At 42.3% G+C, this 15786-nt stretch overlaps 1 protein-coding gene across 2 annotated transcripts in view; it reads left to right on the top strand.

Moving 5' to 3' along the window:
- LUC7L (LUC7 like) overlaps window positions 1-15786 on the top strand; it is a 36337-nt gene that overhangs the window by 227 nt on the left and 20324 nt on the right. Inside the window, exons 2-4 of one of the 2 annotated variants that reach the window (XM_068967299.1) lie at window positions 753-823; window positions 1791-1885; window positions 13126-13224. In XM_068967299.1, the coding sequence (XP_068823400.1) occupies window positions 13129-13224 (96 nt within the window). In that variant the 5' untranslated portion in view covers window positions 753-823; window positions 1791-1885; window positions 13126-13128. The remainder of the gene's footprint in view (window positions 1-752; window positions 824-1790; window positions 1886-13125; window positions 13225-15786) is intronic. The other variant, XM_068967298.1, reaches the window with a different exon arrangement.

Here is a 15786-nt window from a genome sequence, read left to right on the forward strand (position 1 = left end):
GGGGCCGCGACCGTCTGCGCCTGCGCGGGCACCCTCCCCTCCCCCGCGCGCCGACCGCGGGCGCCGGGCCTTTGTCTGAGCCTTCCCTGGCGGCGTGGGTCCCCGGCGGGCTCCTCCCTCGGAGCCCGTGCTGTCGGTGGGGCGCCAGCCCCCTCCCGGTTGACCTTGCTGCGATTTCTCCGCCCTCCGGCGGCCCTCGCCTCTCCTCGAACCGGGAGTCGGCGAAGGGCTGCAGCCAGCGTGGGCTCAGGTCGCTGGCAGCGGGCTGGCGGAGCTCCTCCACCCGAGGGAGCCGGATGGGCCTGGAAACCCTGCCGTTGTTGTTCTGTACCATTGTAAGGGGAGCCGTAAATTGAGTTTTTCTAACGTGGGTTCCTGCCGCGTGCTTTTCCAGCCCCCCCTTTCCCCAGCCACACTTGGAGAGCTTCTGTTTAGCCTGCGCTTGGCAGTCGTTAGGTAGGTTGTGCTGTAGGGAGGAACGCAATATCATGATGGTTGTCTCAGGAGAAAGCGGTTGGATCTTTGCAAACTATGTACCTGCTGTGGTTTGTGTTTTCTTTTCTACCGAAGTAATGAAGTTGTAAGTTCACACTGGCACATTCGCAGGGCTGTGCAGATTCATTGCACTTTATTTCATAGGTGAATAAGTGCTTTTTAGCTTTCTTTGTATATTGAGTTGCTTTTGAATTGCTTCCCATATTTTTATTTCATACAAACTGAACAATTGTGGCCCCTCTATTTTATTTATAAAGGTTCAGTGTATCTTTGCCTGCCTACATCAATCTGCAAGGGAGTTGCAGAAAAGCCTCATGTTCATCGAGCCGTGAGTCACAACCAATTTTTAAGCTGTTATAACAAAAAAGTGTTTGCTTTTTTTCACAAGTAACTTTAAAAGTGTAGTTTAGAAAGAAAACATTTTCAATAAAAAGACACTACATTAATCCTGGATGCTTGCAAATCCTGAAATATATTCCTCCTTTAGTTTTACACAGCTCTGTGTCATATACACAGATTAGCTTTAAAATCTGTCACATTCCACTTTGCCTTTACTTTTATGTATCATTCCCCTGACTTCCTTACTGCAGGTTGGGCAAGAAAACTTTTCCTTTAAAACTTTTCAACAGCGGGCATAAAATTCTGCAGCTGAGGTCTTGAAGAATGCAGATGGGTACAGTATTGTTGGAACTCACAGTGTGTATTGACTAACCTGGTTCCTTTTTTGCTTTTTTTCCCTTGGTATTGTCTTGTTAAAAGTGACTCCCAGGTGCCAACTCCTTTTTTTAAAGGGTGGGGGTTAAAGGGGGAGAGGTAGACTAAGTCTAGCTTATTTATCAGTCAGTAACAGAAAGGGAAAGCTTTCTTCATATAATTCTGGGCAAAATATTGCCTATACATTTGTCTATAGCAAAATGATTAGTAAGAAGCTTTTGTTGGAAACTACCAGCTTTTAAGTCATACGTGGTGATTCATGGCCCTCTGATTAGCATGGGTTTTGGTATCTCATGGCCCACATGTATGTGTGGGGCTAATGGCCTTTTGGTGCTCAACATTTTACTTCTGACTCTTTGATCTCTTTGGCACAATGACGGAGTCAGATCTCATTCTTCATGATATACATAGCATCAAAAATCATCTGTGTTTTGTTCCAGTTGTAAAAAAAAAAAAAACCGTCTAGGTCAGCTTTTCAGAGTATTTGGTAGTCTGCAGATCATCCAGGTGAATTGTACCAGATATGCTTTTGTGCTTAATGTGATAATATTGTCTTATTTAAAACCACACATGAATTTCAGGAGACGAAACCAGACAGAGGGTCAAGTTTACAGATGATCGTGTCTGCAAGAGTCACCTGCTGGACTGCTGCCCCCACGACATTCTGGCTGGGACGGTAGGTGCATTTGGGGGGATGCCCTAGGATACTCAGACATGGGTGCTCTGCAGGCAGTGGGGTGGTTCAGGTTGAATTGTGTTTTCCTTTACTAAGCAGAAATTACCTACTGTCCTTTAAATGATAAGTTCTGTTAGTTTGGTGACATTTTACATAATGTTATTTCACTTCTATAAAGTTCTGTTGGTAAGGTTTTCAGGTTTTGGGAGAGTTACTTATACTGAGATATTCATAAGTTAAGTATTACTAGTCTCCTTTGGCTTTAGCTAAAAGAGTATTTCAGGTTAGCTTGTAGCTCTGTAAGATTATGGGTTGGTTTGTTTTCAGGTTAAACACATACTAGTTTTTTGATCTGGTAACAGGATGTGGTTTTCCCAGATTGTAGGTTTTTGAAATATGTGGATTAATATTACTTTGCAGTTTTGTGTTACACCACCCTTTCGAGAATTCAGTACATGACCTGATAAGTATAGAACTCTACAATTTTAAGTTCATTTCAGATGAACCAAACAGGTAAATGCTAGTTTTGCAGAGTGAACATTTATTCAAATGTTAGTATTATTTATTCCAATGTTAAATAGTATTTAAGAAGACTAAAGAGTGTCAGATTATCTACCATGATTCAGCCACTTACAGAAAATGAGTCCCATAAACACCATTACCATTTTAAGATGTCACATCCCCCTCATGTAATGTAAAAATTGTCTCCTCATTTTAAGGGTCCAATATGCATGTGCTGGGAACACTTTTTTTTAGGATTGATTAGTGCTTTTGTCATTACCACTTCAGGGAGGAGTTTCTGGAACACTGAGCTAGCTGGTGTATTAAGTCTTCTGAGGCTGGACCTTCTGACAGCAAATAGGAAATGGCTGCAAAGCCTCACGCCTCTGTTAGCTGAGGTCTTGCCTGCAGTTGACTGGTTATGACTGCTGAGTGCTCTGGATCATGGGGGTGCCATCACTGTAGACTGCTGCCTTCCACTGGTCATAGTAGGCAGCCTAACTTGGAGTAGGCAGCGTCCTAAGCTGCAGTTGTTGGTAGGTCTTAGTGGAAGAAGTCAGAGGAAGTAGAGGGACATGCACCAGAGTGAAACATTTCAGCCATATTTTTTGGAATGCTGATGAGGGAGGGCATTTCCTACAGATTGCCGGGGTCCAGCCCCGGTGGATCCAGGGAATTCGAAGGGTGGACGGCGTTGGCGTGGAAAGACTTGTTTATTTATTAATATAAGATTAGATTAAGAAACTATAGTGTAGTAGGAAGATTAAGTGGAGGAAGAAGGCTGAATAGCTTGGTTTACGCGGAAGACCAATAAAATTCCAGACAAGGAATTTGCACCATCTACGTTGGGCCACCGGTGCCCGCTTGAATATCTAAGGGTGCCTCGCCTTAAGCTCCCTTTCGCGCGGATCTTAATAACCAGGGCAAATAAGTAGACCTGGAGAGCCTCCGCGCCCCAGATGGAAATTCAGCCTGAAATTAAAGTAAAGAGCAGAGGGAAGAAAAGGGAGAGAAAATGAGAGAGAGAGAGAGACACGGGGGGAGCCAGATTTCCGAGAAACCAGGCCGAGACCAGTCCGAGAAACTGGTCTGAGAATCTGGTCTGAGAATCTGGTCCGAAAATCTGGTCCCGTCCTTTATTGTTCAGAAGGCCTTTTATACTTTTGATAAAACATGGAGATCAATGGGTAACACAAAGTTATGCAGCGTTAGCAGTCCAGACTCTTATCAAAACCAGGCTTTTCTCTCTGTATACCTAATTGTATACACAAGTCTTAGGTAATTTACATCATCTTCCAACCAAAAGGGCCAATTAACATTTTACAGCCTTTTTTCTGATAAGGGTTTGTCAACCACAAGACTTATTTGTGTTGATCTTCCCAAGGTCTGGTGCCACTCTCGGAAAGCACTAAAGAAAGTTACATTCTTAGACAGCAAGGATACAGCAACTTATAACAAGTAGAGGGAGTGCAGTGATTTACAGCAAAAGAGAAGCAATTAACTCAAAAGTCTAGTGTTGCTAACATCAAAACTACTATGTATCTTTTTCTACATCCTGCTTACATTAACATCCTTCCAGGTGCCTAAAAGATAAAGAATAAGGAGGTCTGGCAGCAGTCCTTGAGTCAACAGTGAAAACCCTCTACCAATATAATTTTTAACTCTTTAGAAAAGGCTCTGTATCTTTAAGATGCTTTTAAGCTTTGTGCCTCCCGCGGTTGGGGGGCTGTAAGCAATTCACAAGCTGTAAGAGGTCTGGGGAACCTGTTAGGCAGGCTAGAGAGCTATCAGAGGGGTTTAACTGAAACATCCCTTTCAAATGCAGAAGACTAAAACCCTGAATTGACTTTTTCCCAGAGAATACCAGAAAAGCAGAAAAGCAGAGCACAAAAGCCGGCAGATTTTTGTTGGGGTACATGCTTAGGAATTTCCAGAGGGGTCCCTGAAGTCTGAGCACGCCTTGCGTATGTCAGCTTCCTTCCTCATGACCTTGTCACGGGCGGGATTCCTCACACTGGCTCCCGGCATCTCACCCTTTTTAATTTAATTAATTAATTATTTATTTTTTAAATCAGGTGCAGTTCGGTCGCGAGATTCCGAATATTCTGCCGAAGAATCTAGACAATACAGGGAAGAATGATTACAAGGAGCAAGATTATAAACAGTAGACAGAATAGTCTTTCCAGAAATGAAATTTGAGAAAGTGTGGAAAAAGTCATTGGCTTCTCCTGCAGTGGTAAAATCTAATCGGGAGTGTTTCAAGGTCTGAATCTGATTATGAAGTTTCCCTAAGTCTAAACTAATATCTGAGCTGTTCCAAAACACCTAAAACTTGATTTTTTAACATATTGGGCATTTACACTTGTTGAGTCAATGATTGCTGCCATACAATTGTTGTAACACAGCAAGAACATACTTATCATATCAATAAGTTGTTACAGTTACAGGACATCTTTAAAACCACAAAAGAGCAGACATTATTTTGAGGAGTTAAACAAGATGAAAGCATCCATGGTTCACAAGTCAATACATTAGGTACGTTAAGTTTTTTGGAATCATTGGTGAAAAGAAAAACATAAGGAGAGGATAGACAAGCCAAAATAGAGTAAATAGAGTCATTTTCTGGTTGGAGTTTGTGCTGCAGCAGCTGTTAGTCCCGCCCGGATCTTGATGTTAATTTTGCCTCTCCTGCTGGCGGGAGCTGTTACGGGGCTGCGAGTGCGGTGCACTGGGTTTTGTCAGTCAGGCTGGCCCCGCCCGCAGCTTTTGGTGCGCGGCTGTTTTCCGCGGCGGTGGCGGCAGAGAAATTCCCTTTTTCTTTTGTGTCGAATCAGTCTGTCTGGGATCCAAATTGACGAATCTGAGCCCTGTGGAAAAAATATAAACACTTCCTCGACCGGCAGTTAATTTTGGGTCGGGATCTTTTTGTCATCTGGAGGAGATCTTTTCACTTTACTAATGGCTTTTTATTTTACTGTTTCAGACAAATCAGCATTTAATTTATTACAGAGAGAACATATTGTAAAATCTGATGGGGGAAAACTATACTTAAATTTTCCTTTTTTAATTTTTGAATTAACAAAGCATGTGAGGGTAAATGATGCAAGATTTGACCACAATAATTTTTTATAGCAATCTGCCAATCATCATCAAACATTTGAAAAGCATCAAGTTGTTTTCTGTTATATGGAATTACAATTTTTGATGGCTCTTTATTAAACAATTTAATAAATCAGTATACTTGAATTAATCTTTTTAATTAATATGTCAGTAATTTTTCTTTAGGCAGAGGCCATTGTTCCACCCAATCCTTTTGATGGATCATAGCCCATCTGCAACATCTGAGAGGTCACTTTATCATCAGGGCTAAAAAGTAACACTCCCATTTGAGATAGCACGTCCCTCCCCCACAGGGTAAGGGGGAGCGAGGGAACAACATAAGGTTGGAAAGTTCCACAGGTATCCTCAAATTGCCAATCTAAAATTTTTGCAATTTTAACTATTATGGGGGCTTGAGGGTAAATAAAACAAAATTTGACTCCTGAAATCTATCAGAGCAACTTGCCAAATCATCACTATTTTTGTAAAAGAATTGCAGTTGATCCTTATTGAATGGAATTATTATATTTGCTACCTCTTATCCAAAAATCCACACTTTTTTTTTTTCTTTTTAAAATTAATTGTGCCCCCAAGTTGGGATAAGATAAAACTATTTTTCTTGGGGTTATTGGTAGATGGAACCAATGGGCCTTCTTGTCACAAGCATCCTGTAGGTATTTATTTTGTGGCAAGAATAATTTCATCTCCTCTTTTGGTAATATTAATCTTAATTAACTGATCATTTAAAGCCTCATTTACTTTAACAAAAGCCAACTCTGTCTCACTAGTCAACCTTTTCTTAGAACTGGGATTAGGATTGTTTTTTTAAGCAATCAAACAAAAGGCTTTAAATCTACAGAAGTCAGTTTTAAATGTGGGCATATCCAATTAATATCACCTAATAATTTCTGGAAATCATTTAAAGTTAGTAAACAATCTCTCAGTAGCTTTAAACGGACATTATCAGTTTAAAAACTTTTGGCAGACCTAAATATAAGAAGCAAGAAAAGAGGTGCTACACAATATCTTTATAAGCTTTTCCAATGATCTTTTTATAACCCAAATCTGGTCTATAGCCTTTTAGATGACAAGTAACCATTTAATCTTTGCTTGAATACTTCCAGCAACGGGGAGCTCACTACTCACCAAGGTTTTAAACTGTCTCTCACCTCTTTTTTTTACAGCATTTCCACCCTGCATACCGCTTTTTCTAATCCCACCAACTCCTTTTTAGTAGTATGTGTTGGCCAGGAGGTGGACTAGTCTCTCAGCAATGTAAGAAACGTCTTGTCTATTGTCTAAGAGCCATGACATTTTATATCCTTGAATTTAAAAATCTTTTAAAGGCCTAGAAGCTGCAATATTTTGCACCCAAAAGGCTAGATCTAGATCCTCTGGGGCTTTTTTTTTTTTTTTTTTTTTTCTGGTTAAAGTAAAAGCAAAAGCTGTGCTATTTTTTTTATTTTTATTAATTGCACAGTTTTAGCAGGTGGCGAGATCAAAACTTCAATTTTTCCAGTATAATCAGAATTTACTACACAAGACACTACCGAAATTCTTTGAAAAGAAAGCAAGCTATGCCCCAGCACAAGTCTTACAATGTCCTCTAGCAGGCGACTAGCCACTCCCATTGGAATCTGAGTCGGGAGTTAATATTATTGAGGTGGTGGAACTGAGGTCTAGGCCTGAGCTACCTGGGGTTGTTTGGTACGGCTTGTTGTCTCTGTTTAGCAGAACATTTTGGCAAAAAATGTTCTATTTGGCCTCAAGAGAAACATTTTGCATTTGTAAAATCCTTTTTATTACGAATATTTTTCTTTCTTTTTTCTGTTTTTCTTCCCTTTTTATTTATTTATTTATTTATTTATTTATTTTGGGTGAGGCCCCTCCTGAGGGGATTTTATGCAAGGAGCAAGCTCTGTTTTAAAAGTTCTTTTGCTCAAAAATATTTTAAGTATCCTTTTGAAACTTAAGCAATGTTCTGGGAGGCTTTGGATATAAAGTGGGGAGTTTTTAAGCCCTGGGGAGGCGCAAGCAGAGGTTGCAGTGGTCGCCTTAAATAAGATACCTTTTTTAAAGGTTTGGTTTGTGTAGAGGGGGAGGGGGCTCTCCAGGGCGCTCGGCCGCTGCGTCCTGTAAGCACCCTCCTTCCTCGGGAGGAAGAGTACAGTCTGTCTCCTTTTGTTTGCCAATGGCAGAAAATATGATCTGCGTAGAAGGTGGAGACCCACTACCATTTACCGCTATAGCCTCTCCCATAGGCTATCTAACAGCCTCGTGACAGGGGTCCAGAACATTTGTAATCATATTTTACAGAGCAAAAGCATTTACAGGCCCATGCAAAGTATAGTAAGTTTTTAGCTGTTTTCCTAGCTTCACCCAAGTATCTAAAGTCCGTTTTATGGAAACCAAGGACATTGCTCTTGTAACACTAGCCTTTTTATCTTTAATTTGTCTTTTGTTTAACAGTTACAAAATTACCTGTATAAAGAGGTGTCCTTGTTTTGAGTCATTGTTACCCGTGTCAGAAAATTAAGAGTTATAGAAAAGTCTGCCTTGACAAAAAGGTTTTACCTTAGCCAAGGGGGGTTTTGTTTTCAACCCTAAGATAGCAGGTTTCTTTCAACCTCTAGAGCACCAGGTTTCTCTTAAACCCTTGAACACTTCCCACTCCTCGTCACCCTGTCTATCCTACAGGGGGGTCCGCGGCACCCTGAGTGGGGTCCTAGCCGTCCCGAACACTCAACACTGGGGGAGTACCCGAAAGTACTCCGGGGGGAGTGATTAAGTCACTCCGGGGGGGAGCAACAGAGAGTGCTCCGGGGGGAGCAACAGAGAGTGCTCCGGGGGGAGCAATAGAGAGTGCTCCGGGGGGAGCTTTTGCTCCGAGGAACCTACCTTCGAATAGCCTGTTCCGGGCGCCACTTGCCGGAGTCCAGCCCCGGTGGATCCAGGGAATTCGAAGGGTGGACGGCGTTGGCGTGGAAAGACTTGTTTATTTATTAATATAAGATTAGATTAAGAAACTATAGTGTAGTAGGAAGATTAAGTGGAGGAAGAAGGCTGAATAGCTTGGTTTACGCGGAAGACCAATAAAATTCCAGACAAGGAATTTGCACCATCTACGTTGGGCCACCGGTGCCCGCTTGAATATCTAAGGGTGCCTCGCCTTAAGCTCCCTTTCGCGCGGATCTTAATAACCAGGGCAAATAAGTAGACCTGGAGAGCCTCCGCGCCCCAGATGGAAATTCAGCCTGAAATTAAAGTAAAGAGCAGAGGGAAGAAAAGGGAGAGAAAATGAGAGAGAGAGAGAGACACGGGGGGAGCCAGATTTCCGAGAAACCAGGCCGAGACCAGTCCGAGAAACTGGTCTGAGAATCTGGTCTGAGAATCTGGTCCGAAAATCTGGTCCCGTCCTTTATTGTTCAGAAGGCCTTTTATACTTTTGATAAAACATGGAGATCAATGGGTAACACAAAGTTATGCAGCGTTAGCAGTCCAGACTCTTATCAAAACCAGGCTTTTCTCTCTGTATACCTAATTGTATACACAAGTCTTAGGTAATTTACATCATCTTCCAACCAAAAGGGCCAATTAACATTTTACAGCCTTTTTTCTGATAAGGGTTTGTCAACCACAAGACTTATTTGTGTTGATCTTCCCAAGGTCTGGTGCCACTCTCGGAAAGCACTAAAGAAAGTTACATTCTTAGACAGCAAGGATACAGCAACTTATAACAAGTAGAGGGAGTGCAGTGATTTACAGCAAAAGAGAAGCAATTAACTCAAAAGTCTAGTGTTGCTAACATCAAAACTACTATGTATCTTTTTCTACATCCTGCTTACATTAACATCCTTCCAGGTGCCTAAAAGATAAAGAATAAGGAGGTCTGGCAGCAGTCCTTGAGTCAACAGTGAAAACCCTCTACCAATATAATTTTTAACTCTTTAGAAAAGGCTCTGTATCTTTAAGATGCTTTTAAGCTTTGTGCCTCCCGCGGTTGGGGGGCTGTAAGCAATTCACAAGCTGTAAGAGGTCTGGGGAACCTGTTAGGCAGGCTAGAGAGCTATCAGAGGGGTTTAACTGAAACATCCCTTTCAAATGCAGAAGACTAAAACCCTGAATTGACTTTTTCCCAGAGAATACCAGAAAAGCAGAAAAGCAGAGCACAAAAGCCGGCAGATTTTTGTTGGGGTACATGCTTAGGAATTTCCAGAGGGGTCCCTGAAGTCTGAGCACGCCTTGCGTATGTCAGCTTCCTTCCTCATGACCTTGTCACGGGCGGGATTCCTCACACTGGCTCCCGGCAACAGATGTTTAGTGTATTGCTGCTGCTGTCACTTCAGTCGTGTCTGACTCTGTGTGACCCCATAGATGGCAGCCCACCAAGCTCCCCTGTCCCTGAGATTCTCCAGGCAAGAACACTGGAGTGGGTTGCCATTTCCTTCTCCAGTGTATGAAAGTGAAAAGGGAAAGTGAAGTCGCTCAGTCATGTCTGACCCTTAGTGACTCCATGGACTGCAGCCTACCAGACTCCTCCGTCCATGGGATTTTCCAGGCAAGAGTTCTGGAGTGGGGTGCCATTGCCTTCTCCGTGTATTAGGTATAGGTTAATTTGCCAGGTATTCCCTGGACAAGTACTCTGTCAGGCACTGGGGATGTGGTACAAAAAATGTTTACTCTCATCTAATGGAGAAACAAGACAGACAGTAAATAGCGAGTAGGTTCTGGACTGTTTTGGATAGGGCGATATGGAAAGGCCTCTCAGGATACTGGAGCAGAGACCTCAATGCTGAGAAAACACACAGGTGCACCTTTAGGGGAGTAGTGCTCCAGGTGGCTGGTGGAGCCAAGGGAAGCAGGAGTGTATCTGGATTGGTGTGGGTCGGGGGGAGGAGGCAGAGACTGTGGAGCTTTGATGAGAGGCCAGGGACTGAGCAGTGTCACTGCCGTCCCCGTTGGACAGGCAACTCAAACCGAGAAGAGAGCTCAGGAGACCTGTTTTCATGAAAAGGTGCAGTGAATAGTGTTGGGGCTGCTGAAGTCAGTTGAGATGAGGGCCGGAAATTTGGGTGGAGAATGTAAAGATGGAGCCTTATGGCTGTGGGCTCCTGGGTGGCAGGGTTAGAGTCTGCTGTGCTCCATGGAGATGGACTGAGTATAAGCCACAGGGCAGTGGTTAGAACCTTCAGCATGCTAAGGGCTGCTCCAGGCCCTCTCCTGTCAGTAGAGGTGAGGCAGCAGAGGAATGGAATGGGAAAATGGTCTATTGATAGTAAGACCAGAGGGATAGCTGGAGGGAAGGCAGTGTAACTTGTCTCTGTGGAAGAACTTTGGTTTTCCGAAAGTTTTCTGAAGAGCCTTTATTGCTCTTCGCTGCTGCTGTGTGAGACCTCTGGAGGGTAGAGAACACAGATGTTTGTGCGATTAGAAAAGAAAAGAAAAGACCTGGCATGCTGCATTTGACAGCCACTTGCAGTATTTTGGAAGAAGTAAATGAGTGAGGTATTTCGGTTCTGCTGGGTGTTTGAGTGCCAGAGGAGTTGGCTAGTACTTCTGCCTCCTTGGCAGAGTTGCAGAGCGACCTTCAGAGACACACGGAGTCCCAGGCCTGTCTTTCTCCTGCTTCGGCAGTGGCCGCTTGAGCGCTCCCATCTGAAGGAAGGTGTTGGTCAATTTTGCTTCGTGTGTGGTTCCCTAATATTGAAACTTTCTTGACAGTTGAAGTTTTTAGAATGGAAGTTGATTTGCACTTAAGATTTTTAGTACTTAGTGGTTTTGTTGCTTGCTTCATCTGGAAGTAGTTTTTCTTTGAGCAATAGAATGGTTGTTAGCATTTAAAGAATTTCTAAGAGCTGTCTCTCGTTTTTCAGCTATAGCACTTAGTTACCTTCGTGTGTTTTTTTTTTGGCTATGCAGCATGTGGGATCATAGTTCCTTGAATAGAGATCAAACCCGCACCCGCTGCTTTGAAAGTATGGAGTGTTAACCACTGGACCACTAGGGAAATCCAGAAGCTGTGTATATATATGTAAAGTATGTTTTTTTAAATACATTTATTCACTTACTATCTTTGGCTGTGCTGGTTCTTCGTTGCTGCATGGAATTCTCTCTAGTTGTAGCAAGCGGTCTGCTCATTCGGTGTCTTCTCATTGCGGTGGCTTCTCTTGTGGAGCATGGGCTTCAGTAGTTGCAGCTCTCGGGCTCTAGAACAGCGGCTCAGTAGTTGTGGCCCATGGGCTTAGTTCAGAAGCTGTGTACTTTTTAAGGATTATGTTTGGTATTTAAAAGAGTGAATGAAGCAGAATTTGCCAGCTTTACAATGACAGCAATTCTAGTTGCAGCTTTGGCTTTTAGAACTTGTGTGTCCTCTGGATTCCCCATATAACCAACATACAGAAGCTGCACATGACCTCATAGTAAGCGTAATGAAGGAGAACAGAGCTTTTGCATTTACCATTTGGTCAAAATGAATATAAACTCCACCCTAGGCAGCCCACTCTTGGCTCTGTCACTGGTGATGCGGTAGGACATTTTGTCATAAGGATGGCTGCACCTTCTGAGACGAGGGCTGAAGAGCTGGATTCTGTCCCAGACTATTAAGGAGTTTGTAATCCATGGAGGATTTTGTTAACCTCGTTTTGAACACACTTGTAGTTTGAGCTGAAGGATTTCTGGACTCTGCTGCTCTTTGTTCCCTTGTTAGGCAGTTGTGCTTGTGTCCAGCAGCGTGGGCTCCCGAGGCATCTCCTCACCGGGCTATTGGGGTTTGTTAATTGGCGCTTTCTGACTTGTTAACCTGACCCTCAGCATCCGAACGTCCCTGTTGCTGTTGAGATGACCACAGACAGGAGTGGAGGGGGTCCCTGTACAGGGTCCTTTACTTAGGACTTAGGTAAGAAATGCACGCTGCTGTCTAATTGTTCTGTCTGTGCTCACAATGTGCAGTAGCACATCAGGCTGGTCTTACTGGTAACCCAAATAATTTGTTTTGGTGAAAGAGCCTTTTGTCTTTCACGTGGGATGAGTGAGTGGTCCAGTCTGTGTCCCCAGGTGTGTGTCCAGAGTCCTGTGCCAGGTTAACAGAGTGGATTCGTGGGCTCTGAGTCAGCCAGTTGGATTTGATTTCCTTTGATATGCAAAGAGCTACCTAACATCAGGTGTTAGGTTATGTGGTAGCACCCCAAAACCTGATTTCTGTCTGCTTTCCTCTTCTTATCTCTGTGATTTAGACTTTAGTGGTCAGAAGGAATGCATGGAAACTTGTTGCTGTCAGTGATACTCTTGTTTCCTGGCCTTCTTGCCACCCCTTCCCCCATGCTGCTCTTTACTGAATAGACATTTCTACACTCATGAGATAATAATAATGGTGAAAGCTAAGTAATGTAAGATAGTCTAGTAATCTCTGGTCCCATAGGAGATAGAGATCATTACACTGAAGTGCACCTTTTCTGAGTGTCATGTAATCATGGTAGAAAAAGGAAAATAAGACTTTTTGGCCACATCGTTTCTTAATTTTCTTATCATACATAGTCAGCATTCAAAAAAGCATTGTTGATTTTGATGACAGTTATCACCAGGTCATGTGCTTCCTCCAAATAGTTAGATGTTTGTGTGTAAATTTTGTTTCTCTTTCACAGCGCATGGACTTAGGAGAATGTACCAAAATCCACGACTTGGCCCTCCGAGCAGATTATGAGATTGCAAGTAAAGAAAGGGACCTCTTTTTTGAGTTGGATGTAAGTTTTATTTGATGTTAATCGTTCCCTACTGTGAAGAGCCAAATACTGCACTAACAAGAATAATGTAATGTGTGTAAGTTATGATGCAGAATGATAAAACAGATGTTATTCCACCACTCTCTGGCTGGGAGCGAGGATGTGGCCAGGACCGTTCTGTGTCTGTGTGTCTACCATCCCCCCTCTTCTACATTTTGTACTGTATTGTTTTCTTTAACGTGTTTATTATATATTTTATGATTTCTTGGACATGATGTTTGTTCTTGCTTTTGAACTTGCAAATGGATTTATAGTGTAGGTAATCTTAGTAACTTTATTTTTCCTTCAGTGCTATGTTCCTTTACATAATTCTGGGTATGGTTTGGTTTCATTCCGCATTTCATAGTTCCCTGAGCTATCCATTCTATATTCACAGACAGCTGGGTTGATTCTAGTGGGTTTTTTGTTTTTGTTTGTCTTTTTTATTATGAATAGTGTTATAAATGTTCTTGAATATCTTGGTGCACGTGTACAACAGTTAACCTAGGGTATATTTTTAAGAGAAGAATTGCTTGCTCGTAGGATCTGCACGTTTATTCTTGCAAGGTTTTTTTCTTTTTCCTCCCTAATTTTTGATGAAGTGTATCAGTTTACCCGTTTAATAAAGCGAACATACCCTTACCAATGCTTGGTATGATCAGGCCATTAAATCTTTTGCAATTTAGTCATTATAAACTAGTATTTCATAACTTTTGTCATTTTTCCCTCCCAAAAGAGCCGTTTTTAGACCCTTTCCCTAATTCATCCATCTCCCCGCCATGAATGTTTTTGTTGTTGCTATTGGTTGTCCCCTCCATGAAATTTTGATAACACAGATACCCAGCATATCAGTTTATGTACTATGATCCTTTACAGGTCACATATCATTGTACTAAGATTTTCTTCACTCTTTGAGACCAGTTTTCATTCCTGTCCCCATTGGGAATCCACAATTTGGTCACTTTATTTTGTTAATTTATTTTAGGGTGTGCTGTGCAGCTTGTGGGATGTTAGATCACCTTCCAGGGATTGAACAAGGACTCTTGCAGTGGAGGCGGGAAGTCCTAACCACTGGACCATAGGGATTCCGATAGAGCCACTCCGTTTTAGTTTTTTTCTTTTCCTGAGTCCTCCATTCCTAGAGTAAGCAGAGGTCAGTGAGGGGTTTGATGCCATTCAGGTTCCTGGGTGAAGACTGGGGACGCACTGAGCTTGGTGGGAGGAAGTCAGAGGAAAGGAAAGGTGTTTTTTTTTTTTTTTTCTTCCAGTAGACATTTTAGAGGATGTACTGTAGCTGGAGTAAATTCTACTTAAATCAGTAATTTTAAAAAGTGGTTAAAATTACCATTTCATTTTCAAGTGCATCAGTGTTGAATCTTGTTGGGATACCAGGTTTCAGAAACACAGGAACAAAGATGTATGGGTTAAATTTTTACTTTGAGTTATGTAGCTTTTTGTATCATAAATGTTAGGATTTCTGCTGAATTAGAATGTCCGTGTACTTTTTAAATGGCCTGATGAATTCAGTATTTAAGAACTGAGTAATGGGAGAAATTGAGACTACAGAAAAACTGAAACATATGGTAATTTAGTATTTTTATGTGCAGAAAGACTGAAACATATGGTAATTTAGTATTTTTATGCGGGGCATGTGTTTAGCCACTGTGGAGAAGACGAGTTTTTTTAATGAACAGTATTAGAAACTGTGGATTACCCAGTTAGTGAAAAACTGGGTTGGAGCCCCCAAAAGAGAATTTTGTTTTGCCATCTTGACATGTTATAAACCCTAAGAAGCTGTAAGGTGAAGATGGATACATGTTTTCTGTATAAAAACTTAAAAAATACTAGCATATGAAGAATTCCCATATATAAAATAAGAATTCAGCTGAGACACAATATCTGCAGCATATGAAGGGCAGATATCTTTCATGATAAAGCTCATCATGGTTGAAAAGGACTGTAGCAACAGCTGAATAGAAAACGATTAGAGGATAAAGGACATTTTTAGTGGGCATCTAACCCTGTGATGGGTATTCACCTTCACTGAGACTGAGGAGTTGGAGAGGTGAGTAACTCCGATGCACCTCTTGGATGATGGAGCCCCGAGGCTGGGAAAGCAGGTGGTAGCAGTGCCAGCTCTGAGAGCAAATCTGGTGACACACTTGCTACGAACAAAGGTCAGTCTGCTTCAGAATACTCCGGCAGCATCGCAGCCTGCAGGCTCCATCGGTGAGGGCTTGGGTCACATCATTGCTCTCTACAGTGGGATGATGTGCAGCTGCGGAAGGAGGGTTGAGGTAGTGAAATTATGTGCAAGATAAAGTGGGAAAACTGGTGTGTGTGATAGGATGACTTCCATAGTGTGATTTTTAAAAAGAAAGGGTGTTTAGTGTTGTTGACATGCTTAGATCTACAGAGTAGTTGTAGAAGGAACAAGACTCTGAGCACTTTCGTCTTAGTTGGAGGGCCAGAGTAGGTCACGACGTTTTTGTACTGTGAAAATTTACCATTTAGAGGAGTACCTTTTCCAATTTAAAAGGTGAC

This window comes from Capricornis sumatraensis, chromosome 3 (assembly GCF_032405125.1).
Source record: "Capricornis sumatraensis isolate serow.1 chromosome 3, serow.2, whole genome shotgun sequence".
Lineage (NCBI taxonomy): Eukaryota > Metazoa > Chordata > Mammalia > Artiodactyla > Bovidae > Capricornis > Capricornis sumatraensis.